At 39.9% G+C, this 12,626-nt stretch overlaps 1 protein-coding gene across 3 annotated transcripts in view; it reads left to right on the forward strand.

Annotated features, from left to right (window-relative positions):
* Positions 1 to 12,626, forward strand: part of PTPN9 (protein tyrosine phosphatase non-receptor type 9) — an 82,358-nt gene that overhangs the window by 52,886 nt on the left and 16,846 nt on the right. For all 3 annotated transcript variants that reach the window (XM_043554966.1, XM_043554964.1, XM_043554965.1), the window contains exons 6-7: positions 1,030 to 1,140; positions 3,413 to 3,741. In XM_043554966.1, the coding sequence (XP_043410901.1) occupies positions 1,030 to 1,140; positions 3,413 to 3,741 (440 nt within the window). The remainder of the gene's footprint in view (positions 1 to 1,029; positions 1,141 to 3,412; positions 3,742 to 12,626) is intronic.

Consider the following 12,626-nt stretch of genomic DNA (forward strand, 5'->3'; position numbering starts at 1 on the left):
AATCAATTTTTTGAAAAAGAATAGGGAGAAAGTTGTAGAAGATATTTAGCTACAATTCCCTCTTTTTTTTTTTTTTTTTTTGTTTTTTTATTCCTTGGGAGTAATTTCTTCCAGTAATGCCAATATTACCTGGTATCCCTGCCCGTGAGAAGGCCTGGGATATTAAACCAAAGGAAACCAAGAGTTGTGGATTAGGAATGAATACTTTTTTATTCTTATGCTTTATGCAGATCAGGTGTCTCCTTACCTCTATATCTCATTTGTCCTTGTGTCCACTAGATTATATTTATTGATTGAATAAATGAATACAAAAATAGATGAAGAGATGGCTTAAAAAATGATTTATAAACACACAGATGTCAGAATAAAAGGTTATGAGAGATGTTTCTTTCATGTTCTGTTTATTCATGATTTAATTTTTCTTAAAGTTTTAATAGGCAGAACTTAAGGATGCACACATACATGCTGACAAAAGTCAGTATGTTTTTGATCCATAAAGCTTATGTTAATAAGAACATAACTTTTTTTCAGAGAGAGAGAGAGAGAGGGTGCAAGTGAATGAGGGGAAGAGAGAGACAGAATCCCATGAGGGGCAGGGAGAGAGAAAGAGAGAGAGAGAGAGAGAGAGAGAGAAGCGTGCTCAAGCTCACCCGATGTGGGACTAAGATATGGGACTAACTGTAAGATCATGACCTGAGCCAAAGTCAGGTGCTTAATGACTGAGGCACCCAGGCACCCAGAACATAACATAACTTTTAAAAGTAAACCAGCTTTTAATTTTTTTATTAAGTTTTTAATTTTAATTCTAGTATGGTTAACATATAGTGTTATATTAGTGTCAGGTGTATAATTTGAAAATTTTTAACCACCTCTGTAGTTACTGAAATGAAACACAAATTAGGCTGTAGACTCCCCCTGCTGGGTAAGGATGGGGACAAGAGCAGAAAACCTATACTTTGTGTTCAAACGGTCACAGGTTCCAGTGTGCTTTAACTAATATCTTTAAATTTTCATATGTGTTCTCCATAGGGAGCATTTCCTGCTCGTTTGAAGAAAGTGCTAATTGTGGGAGCACCAATATGGTTCCGAGTGCCCTATTCCATCATCAGCCTCCTCCTGAAGGACAAAGTCCGGGAGAGGGTAAGGCAAGCTTTATTTTATTTGGAGGTGGATAGATACATTCCCATCTCCACTGTTGAAACCTGCCAATTAATTTTTTACCTTCAGTAAAATTCTCCTGGTTTGTCTCCTAAAGTGCTTTCTGCTTCTCTTAACGTATCCACTTATATTCTCTGCTTTATTCTTTTTTTTTTAATTTTTTTTAATGTTTATTTATTTTTGAGAGACAGGGAGAGACAGAGCATGAGCAGGGGAGGGGCAGAGAGAGAGGGAGACACAGAATCCGAAGCAGGCTCCAGGCTCTGAGCTGTCAGCACAGAGCCCGACGTGGGGCTCAAACTCACAGACCATGAGTTCACGACCTGAGCCAAAGTCAGATGCTTAACCAACTGAGCCACCCAGGTGCCCCTCTCTGCTTTATTCTTTACTCAGCTCAGTACAGGCTCCCTCTCCCACTGTATTCCAAGTTTCTTGAAGTTAGGAGCTACACATAGTTGTTTGGCACTCTCCCTCCATAGCAACTTGCATAAAGATAGCACTGAAGGAGTGTGTCCCATGGATAACTTAAGGATAGCTCCCCCTTCCAAAATTTAGCCTAGTGCTGTACATGCATATTTAACAATCTCTAATGGAATTGCATTAGTTGAACTGGTGTTTGAATTTGTTCAACTGGAAACACTAATCCGTCCCTTTGACCACCAGGGTGGTAGAGGAGAATCTCTCACTATCTCTCTCTACTTCCATTCCTGGCATTTTCTCTGAAAACAGCTTGTTGTTTCCTAACTTCAAAAGTGTTTTCTAAATTTATCTTTAATCTATTATCCCCTGAATGTTACAGGACTGAAAGATTATGGTTTTATTCATTCATTCATTTCTCACCCTTGAAAGAAAGGGCATTGACATAATAAGAGTTATGTCATAATATAATGTGAAATATTATTAGAGATTTTTGTAATATAGAATTATGAGGTTATAGGGGCGCCTGGGTGGCTCAATCGGTTAGGCGGCTGACTTCGGCTCAGGTCATGGATCTCACGGTCCGTGAGTTTGAGCCCCACATCGGGCTCTGTGCTGACAGCTTGGAGCCTGGAGCCTGTTTCGGATTCTGTGTCTCCCTCTCTCTGACCCTCCCCCATTCATGCTCTGTCTCTCTCTGTCTCAAAAATAAATAAACGTTAAAAAAAAAATTAAAAAAAAAAGAATTATGAGGTTATATTAGTGATAACAATGCAGATCTTTATAGCTGAGGAGACTTGTGCTGGAGGGGAAAACTGAAGACGTTTGGCTCTGTGGAAGTACTTGGAGACCTAGTGACTGGGAATAGGAGAGATCTTTTCCAAGGTAACTCTTTGAGAGTCCTCTTTAGGCAAGTTCTTGCACTTGTTTATGTAAGTATAAATGTGCATATAAACTCAAAATACATGAGCACCTTTACAGTCCAGGCTCTGGGCCCTGGGAATTAAAAATTGAGTGAGACTTTCCTTATCTTTGAGGAGTTCATGGTCCTGATAGGGAACACAGAGGCAGAAGTGCAGAAAACTGTGGCTCTGCAGGAAGGAGCCCAGAGGAGGATATTGTCTCTGGCAGTCAGGGAGGGCGTCACAGAAGAGGTGAGCTTTATAAGCTGCTCCTTGAAGAGGCTGAGGAGGAAAAGAGGACATTCCAAGAAGAGGCAATAGTAAGAGAGACAAGCATTCCCATTCAACGCAGATTTCACGGAGAACCAACTAGGCTAATTTGGTCCAGTAAGGCTCTGTCTAAGCAGAGAGCAGACTTCGGATTACTTTTCGTGCGGTTTTCCTGGGCTACCCTGTCTCTGGGTGGCTGGTCTTGCGTTATATTCATAGAAAGCTATCTTTGAGAACATCCATACTGAGCTGTGAGTAAAGCACCAGGCTTAGAGTTGGTTACCTTAGTATGGGGTTGACCAAAAAAATCACTACCTGTGCGTTCTTAGTAGTCAAAAAGGCAAATACCTGCATGAGATGGCACTGGGAAGCCTTGTTAATAGTATAAAGGCTTTGTTCACAGTACCATCCTTTCAAGATTTATAAAAGGACCCCTAATTCCAGGAATGAATTTGATATACATTCCTGGAAGTCAGACATTTGGGAAAAAGACTTCAATCCCAGGCAGATGAAATGCAGTGTACTTCTTTCACAAGTATACCACGTATTTCAAGCAAATCTCATCCCCTTCTTCAAATCTAATATAAACACATTTATTCTTTATCTTCGATTTATCTATGTTTTCCCCCCCCTACGTACTCACATGGTTCTTTTTGGCCTTCCAGATTCAGATATTAAAGACATCTGAGGTCACCCAGCACCTGCCCAGGGAGTGCCTTCCAGAAAACCTGGGTGGATACGTCAAAATTGACCTTGCCACTTGGAATTTCCAATTCCTACCCCAGATGAACGGCCACCCAGATCCCTTCGATGAGATCATCCTGTTCTCCCTCCCTCCTGCCTTAGACTGGGACTCGGTACATGTTCCGGGTCCCCACGCCATGACCATCCAAGAGCTGATGGACTATGTTAGCACCAGACAAAAGCGGGGGATATATGAGGAGTATGAAGACATCCGCCGTGAGAACCCTGTTGGCACTTTCCACTGTTCTATGTAAGTAGGAAAGGTTTGGGACAACAATCAGTTACTAACATGCTTCTGGTGTGTGTTGGCAACAGCTCCTTCCACACCTCATTTCCTTAACAGAGGCCCTTCCACATTACGAAGCATCACTCTCATTTAGATGATGATTTTCTTATCCAGAAAGACGCCTCTCCTGCTTTGGTGCTTGTTGCCAGTATCCCATATTTTGAAATTTCTGGAGGTCTTCAGTCCTGACAGGGGAGCCATGTAATAATGGACACATTTTAAAATATTTTTCTGAAATGCAAGTGTTTTTAGGAAAAAACAAAAATGTTGGCTCAAAAATGTAGGCTCTCTATTTGGGCAGTTTCTCCCTAGAGCATTTGTAGTATAACATTACTTTCTTAAACACACACACACACACACACACACACACAAAACAAACAAAAAAAAAGCCACTTTGCTTTCTGAAGAGGGTACTGGAACATTTAAAATCATTCACAGTAACAGAAAAGAATTAACTCTTAGGCATTTAGCCTTGTGGGATTTTCCTTCTATCCAAATTCTACTGCAGAACTACCTGGCTAGTTTATAACTGGTTCATAATTACTCGGTAAGTATTGTTGGCCATAGGGCATAGATCATTTCTCTTTACTGCTGCTCTCGTTTATGCCACACTTTTTTCATTGGCTGCAGCAGAAATTTCTGTCTCTCCAAGTGAAGCTCTGTTGAAAACCAGGGAATCTGTCTCGGGCTCAAGTTCCAGCATAGCCAGAAGTCCCCTCTGTGATTTATACACGTTATTTCCCTTCCCTGCACCCTGGTTTTCCTCTGTGTAATATGTGATCTTAGTCTCTGATGTCTTCTTATTTGTGTAGCTTAAATGTTTTCGGAGTCCATGATTCTGTGAATACCTCTTTCCCCTTATAATTCCTGTCCAGCTTAGTGTGCTGTAAAGAAGATTCAGGGAGAGAGCCTTTTAGCAAAAGGAAAGAGGGAAAAGAATGAGTTAGGAAACTGATAAGAGGAGTAAGAAAGAAGAAACAATTGAGAAATCAGTCAATAAACAGAGCAAGAATGCAAAGGGAAGTAAGAAAAAAACAAGAAAGCAGAGCAATTTTCAAGCACAGAGTATTCTTTTCTCCCACACAGCTGTTTGTTTCTTACCAACTTACAATCTCTATGTATGCATCCAGTCTTTCTCCCAACTAGTTTTTCCCTGTAGTTGTTTTTTTTTAATTTTTTTAACATTTATTTTTTGTTGAGAGACAGAGAGAGATAGAGCATGAGTGGGGAAAGCACAGAGAGAGAAGGAGAGACACAGAATCTGAAGCACGCTCCAGGCTCTGAGCTGTCAGCACAGAGCCCGATGTGGGACTCGAACCCATGAACCACGAGATGATGACCTGAGCTGTAGTCGCCACTTAACCAACTGAGCCACCCAGACACCTCCCCAACCCTCCTTGTAACAGTTTTGAATCAAGGAAGTACTGGGCAGAGAGGAGTACTGGGCTGCTCCAAGAGCATGCATTCTTGTCCTGGGGATTCCTAACCTTATTCCGGGTACTTCTGCTGTGAGGTCCTTGAGATGTCATTTCTACTGTGGTCCTCCTCCACCCAGTAGAAAAAGGAAGTTTAGATTGTCCTCTTGGCATCACCCAAACCAGCCATCATGTTATCATCAGAGAACACTTCCCAGCCCTACGGAAGGACTTCCTAATCTTCACTCTTTATTGAATGAATGAGCCCCCCATTTCAGGAGCCAGAACCCAGAATCCCCATTAGCTCCAGGTCTATCTCTTTTACCAAGTTCCAATAAAGCTGCTTATACAAAACAAACTATGTCTCCCTTGGAATTCTAGATTGTGAAGAAGATATCAGAGTACTCATTGTCCAGAATGCCATAGACCAAGAGACTTTCTTTCTTTCTTTTCTTCTCCCCTACACCATTTTTTCAAAAGATGTTCTTTAAAAAATTTTAGGGGCGCCTGGGTGGCTCAGTCAGTTGAGTGTCTGGCTTCGGCTCAGGTCATGATTGCATGGTCCCTGAGTTTGAGCCCTGCATCTGGCTCTGTACTGACCGCTAAGAACCTGGAGCCTGCTTCATATTCTGTCTCCCTCTCTCTCTGCCCCTCCCTCACTTGGTCTCTCTTCTCTCTCTCTCAAAAATAAATAAACATTAAAAAAAATTATCATTTTATTATAATTGTAGATTCATATAAAGTTGTAAAAATAACAGAATATTACATGCACCCTTTCCACTGTTTTCCCATGATAATATCTTCTAAAAGTATAGTATAATATCACAACTAGGATATTGATATTATACACCAGTCTACTCAGATTTCCCAGTTTTAGAGTGTGTGTGTGTGTGTGTGTGTGTGTGTGTGTGTGTATTTAGTTCTATGCAATCTTTAGCCCACACATTGGTTTGTGTATCCATCACTACAGTCAAGATACAGAAGAATACATCACCACATACCTTGGTCCCACCCTTCCCCATCCCTAACCCCTGCAACAACTCATGTGGTTTCCATTACTAAGATTTTGTCATTTCAAAAATGTTATCATATAAATGGAATAATACTGGGGTGCCTGGGTGGCTAAATTGGTTAAGCATCCGACTTCAGGTTAGGTCATAATCTCACAGTTCGTGAGTTCAAGCCCTGCATCAGGGTCCGTGCTGACAGCTTAGAGCCTGGAGCCTGTTTCAGACTCTTTCTCTCTCTCTCTCTCTCTCTCTCTCTCTCTCTCTCTCTCTCTCCTCTCTCTCCTCTCTCTCTCTGCCCTTCCCCCATTCACACTCAGTCTCTCTCTCTCAAAAATAAGTAAACATTGGGGCGCCTGGGTGGCGCAGTCGGTTAAGCCTCCGACTTCAGCCAGGTTACGATCTCACGTTCCGTGAGTTCGAGCCTCGCGTCAGGCACTGGGCTGATGGCTCGGAGCCTGGAGCCTGTTTCCAATTCTGTGTCTCCCTCTCTCTCTGCCCCTCCCCCGTTCATGCCCTGTCTCTCTCTGTCCCAAAAATAAATAAAAAACGTTGAAAAAAAAATAAGTAAACATTAAAAAAATAAATGGAGGGGCGCCTGGGTGGCTCAGTCGGTTAAGCGTCCGACTTCGGCTCAGGTCATGATCTCGCGGTCCGTGAGTTCAAGCCCCGCATTGGGCTCTGTGCTGACAGCTCAGAGCCTGGAGCCTGTTTCAAATTCTGTGTCTCCCTCTCTCTCTGACCCTCCCCCATTCATGCTGTCTCTCCCTGTCTCAAAAATAAATAAACGTTAAAAAAAAAAATTAAAAAAAAAATAAATGGAATCCTACTATATGGAACCTTTTAGGATCGGCTTTTTCCTCTCAGTGTAATTCCTTGGAGATTCACCCAAGTTGTTATTACATGTCTCAACAGTTCATTCCTTGTTATTGCTAGGTAGTGTTTCATGGTATGAATGGTTTGTTTAACCGTTCACCTGTTAAAGGACACCTAGGTTGTTTAGAGTTTCTGGCTATTACAGGTAAAACTACTATGAACTTTTATGTCTAGGTTTTGTGTGAACATAAGCTTGCATTTCTCTGGGATAAATATCCATGAGTGTGATGGCTAGGTCACTTGGTAATTGGATGTTTAGTTTTATGAGAAACTACCCAGATGTTTTCCAGAGTGGTCATACCATTCTGCATATGCCCCAGCAATGTATGAATGATCCATTTTTTTTTTGCATCCTCCCCAGCATTTGATGTTGCCACTATTTTTTATCTTAGTTGTCCTGATAGGTGTGTAATGAGATCCCATTGTGGGTATAATTTACATTTCTCTAATAGTTAATGATATTGAACATCTTTTCATGTGCTTGTTTACCATCTGTATATCTTCTTTGTAAAAATGTGCCTTTTGCCCACTTTCTGTTTGGACTTTTTTTTTTTTTTTTTTTTTTTTAATTTTTTAACGTTTATTTATTTTTGGGACAGAGAGAGACAGAGCATGAACGGGGGAGGGGCAGAGAGAGAGGGAGACACAGAATCGGAAACAGGCTCCAGGCTCCGAGCCATCAGCCCAGAGCCCGACGCGGGGCTCGAACTCACGGACCGCGAGATCGTGACCTGGCTGAAGTCGGACGCTTAACCGACTGCGCCACCCAGGCGCCCCTGTTTGGACTTTTTAAAAAAGTGTTGAGATTTGAGAATTTTTAAAAACATTTTCTAGAGATAGGTTCTTTGTTGGATACTGGCTTATGAATATTTTCTTCTAGTCTGTAGCTGGTCTTTTCATCCTCTTAACAGGGTCCCTTGTGAAGCAAAAGGTTTTATTTTGGTCAAGTCCTTTAATCAGTTTTTCCTTTTATGGATCACACTCTTGATGTCAAATCTAAGAACATCTAACCTTAGATTCCAAAGATTTTCTTTTTTACGTAAAAGTTTTATAGTGTTATGTTTTGCATTTATTTAATTCTGTGATCCATTTTGAATTAATTTTTGTATAAAGTGTAAGGTTTAGGTTGATGTTGATTTTTGTATGTGTGCGTGTATGTGTGTGTATGCGCGTGTATGTGTGTTTGTGCATGCGTGTATACGCCTGTGGCTATCCAGTTGCTCCAGCACCATTTGCTGAAAAATCCTTCCTCCATTGAATTGTCCTTGGAACTTTGTAAAATATCAGCTGGGCTTATTTGTGTGGGAAGAGGGAATTTTTTTAAATATGGAAAAGTACAGAGTATAACATGATAAACAACTATCTTCCTATCACCAGAATTGATACTGACAATTTTTAATATTTTGCCATATTTGCTCCATCCTTTTTTTGTTATATAAAAGAAGGAATTAGTTTTATAAAAGTTATATATAACATATATATATAGCTGTTATATATAACTTATATAAAAGAAAGAATTTACAATAATTCATTTACAAAATGATGGGGCGCCTGGGTGGCGCAGTCGGTTAAGCGTCCGACTTCAGCCAGGTCACGATCTCGCGGTCCGTGAGTTCGAGCCCCGCGTCAGGCTCTGGGCTGATGGCTCAGAGCCTGGAGCCTGTTTCCAATTCTGTGTCTCCCTCTCTCTCTGCCCTTCCCCCGTTCATGCTCTGTCTCTCTCTGTCCCCCAAAAAATAAATAAACGTTGAAAAAAAAATAATTAAAAAAAAATAATTCATTTACAAAATGAAAATAGTAAATAGTACCAAATATAAAATAGTACCAAAGGAATGACGAGGGGTGCCTGGGTGGCTCAGTTGGTTAAGCATCTGACTTCGGCTCAGGTTATGATCTCACGGTTGGTGGGTTCGAGCCCCGAGTCAGGCTTTGTGCTGAGCCTGGAGCCTGGAGCCTGCTTCAGATTCTGTGTCTCCTTCTCTCTGTCCCTCTCCCACTCACGCTCTCTCTCTGTCAAAAATAAACATTAAAAAATTTTTAAAGAAAAGAAAAGAAATGATGAAATTAATGGCTGTCTCCAGCCTTACCCTCAGTTCTACTAGGTGTCCATTTTCTTTCCTTTTCTTTTCTTTTTAATTTTATTTAGAGTGAGCACGAGGGGGTAGGGGCAGAGAGAGAGGGAGAGAGAGAATATTAAGCTAGTATTCTGTAAGCTAAGCATGGAGCCCAATGGGGGCCTGATCCCAGGACCCTGAGATCATGACCTGAGCTGAAATCAAGAGTTGGACGCTTAACCGACTGAGCCACACACGCCCTTAGGTGTCCATTTTCAACTCTTATAGTTGTTTCTTCTGGTATTTCTTCTATGATTGTAAATAAAGTCCTTATAATGCTCTTTATTGATTTTTGTGGTTGGTATGCTTTGGGTCTTACACTCTTTCTCCAATTCCCTTTTGACTGTTTTTCCAATATAATTATGTCACAATTTTTTATTAAATCAGTAGTTACTGTTCACATTATTATGACTATGAAATTTTTTCTACTGCAGAACTAAATGGGCTTCTAGGAAATCAAATATATTAAATTTTATTAATTCAATTTTTTTGTTTCTTTTGGAGTTAATTACCTAATTTTTAAATTTGTTTTTAGTTTTCCATGTTTGTAGCTTTATTTTTTCCCCTATGCTTCATTAAATTTATTTTATACTGTTCTTAGTATTTTCCAAGTGGTCAAATATATCACATGATGAATTGATTGTTTATTTTCCCCTGGAGTCCTCACTTGCAGAATTTTTAGGTTTTTTTTTTTTTTTTTTTTTTTTTTGCTCTAGTCTCAACTGAGGTTGGTGTTGTCTGGACTTGCTCCTCAGCTTTTTCCTGATTTCCCTCCTCACTTTCCTTTATTGGTTCTTGGTTAATCGGTCCCCCATCTTCTTTCTTCACTGAAATTTTGGTAGAGCATCGAATTCCAGGTTGGAAATAATAACAGAATTTTTTTTTCTATTTTTTTTTTATTAATATGAAGTTTATTATCAAATTGGTTTCCATATAACACCCAGTGCTCATCCCAACAGGTGCCCTCCTCAATGCCCATCACCCACTTTCCCCTCCCTCCCACTCCCCATCAACCCTCAGTTTATTCTCAGTTTTTAAGAGTCTCTTATGGTTTGGCTCCCTCCCTTTCCACCTTTTTTCTTTTTTCCTTACTCTCCCCCATGGTCTTCTGTTAAGTTTCTCAGGATCCACAGAAGAGTGAAAACATATGGTCTGTGTCTTTCTCTGTATGACTTATTTCACTTAGCATAACACTCTCCAGTTCCATCCACATTGTTACAAAAGGCCATATTTCATTCTTTCTCATTGCCAAGTAGTATTCCATTGTGTATATAAACCACAATTTCTTTATCCATTCATCAGTTGATGGACATTTAGGCTCTTTCCATAATTCGGCTATTGTTGAAAGTGCTGCTATAAACATTGGGGTACATGTGCCCCTATGCATCAGCACTCCTGTATCCCTTGGGTAAATTCCTAGCAGTGCTATTGCTGGGTCATAGGGTACGTGTATTTTTAATTTTTTGAGGAACCTCCACACTGTTTTCCAGAGCAGCTGCACCAGTTTGCATTCCCACCAACAGTGCAAGAGGGTTCCTGTTTCTCCACATCCTCGCCAACATCTGTAGTCTCCTGATTTGTTCATTTTAGCTACTCTGACTGGCGTGAGGTGGTATTTCAGTGTGGTTTTGATTTGTATTTCCCTGATGAGGAGTGACGTTGAACATCTTTTCATGTGCCTGTTGGCCATCTGGATGTCGTCTTTAGAGAAGTGTCTATTCATGTTTTCTGCCCATTTCTTCACTGGATTATTTGTTTTTTGGGTGTGGAGTTTGGTGAGTTCTTTATAGATTTTGGATACTAGCCCTTTGTCTGATACGTCATTTGCAAATATCTTTTCCCATTCCGCTGGTTGCCTTTTAGTTTTGTTGATTGTTTCCTTTGCAGTGCAGAAGCTTTTTATCTTCATGAGGTCCCCATAGTTCATTTTTGCTTTTAATTCCCTTGCCTTTGGAGATGTGTCAAGTAAGAAATTGTGTGGCTGAGGTCAGAGAGGTTTTTTTTCCTGCTTTCTCCTCTAGGATTTTGATGGTTTCCTGTCTCACATTCAGGTCCTTTATCCATTTTGAGTTTATTTTTGTGAATGGTATAAGAAAGTGGTCTAGTTTCCTTCTTCTGCATGTTGCTGTCCAGTTATCCCAGCACCATTTGTTAAAGAGACTGTCTTTTCCATTGGATATTCTTTCCTGCTTTGTCAGATTAGTTGGCCATACTTTTTGGGTCCAATTCTGGAGTCTCTATTCCATTGGTCTATGCGTCTGTTTTTGTGCCAATACCATGCTGTCTTGATGATTACAGATTTGTAGTAGAGGCTAAAGTCTGGGATTGTGATGCCTCCCGCTTTGGTTTTCTTCTTCAATATTACTTTGGCTATTCGGGGTCTTTTGTGATTCCATACAAATTTTAGGATTGCTTGTTCTAGCTTCGAGAAGAATGCTGGTGCAATTTTGATTGGGATTGCATTGAATGTGTAGATAGCTTTGGGTAGTATTGGCATTTTAACAATATATATTCTTCCAGTCCATGAGCACGGAATGTTTTTCCATTTCTTTGTATCTTCAATTTCCTTCATAAGCTTTCTATAGTTTTCAGCATACAGATCTTTTATATCTTTGGTTAGGTTTAACAGAATTTTTAAAACAATCCCTCTGTATTTGGTAGCAATGCTACTAAATCATCTGATTTTATTCTTAAGCCTTCTCAAGTCTTTTTGGACATTTTTAGATAATCTCTATCTTTCCATTTAGAAATTTCACAATGATATGCCTTGCTTGGTGTGGGTCCCTTTTTTTTTTCATTCATTTTGTTGGGTGCTTGATAGGTTCTTTCACCTGTTCTTTAGTCGTAGGACTATTTGTTTTTTTTTTTTATATTAGCTCTTTTTCTTTCTTTCTTTTCTTGTACTGTATCAGTTCTTTACTTCTGGAATATTTCTATCAGCCTGGTTGGATCTCCCAGAGCAGAGATTGACAAACTTTCTCTTGAAAGGCAAAATAGTAAACATTTTAGGCTTTTGGGCCTTATAATCTTTGTTGCAAGTATAATAATCTCTGCTAGTACTGAACTGACAGGCTTGGTTGTGTTCCAGTAAAACTTCTATTTACAAAAACAGGTTGGCCAGGCCATACTTTGCTGACTCCTGCCCTAGAATGATTGTCTTATTTGACTAAAATTTTCTCATATTTTTTATCACTTTGAATTTTTGTTTTATTCTGGAAAATTTCTTCAACTTTCTCTTTCATCTCTTCTATTAAAGTTTTATATTTTGGATACCATTTTTATTTTCTAAGAGCTTTTCTTCTCTGTTCCTTTCTCATAGCATCCTTTTCTTATTTTCATACATACAGTATCTTTTTCTCTCTGAGGGTGTTAATTATAGCCTTTTAGAACTTATTTGCTCTTAATGATTCTCTTTTGTGCTTTTTTCCCTGCCATGT

This window comes from Prionailurus bengalensis, chromosome B3 (assembly GCF_016509475.1).
Source record: "Prionailurus bengalensis isolate Pbe53 chromosome B3, Fcat_Pben_1.1_paternal_pri, whole genome shotgun sequence".
In the NCBI taxonomy this organism is placed as follows: domain Eukaryota; kingdom Metazoa; phylum Chordata; class Mammalia; order Carnivora; family Felidae; genus Prionailurus; species Prionailurus bengalensis.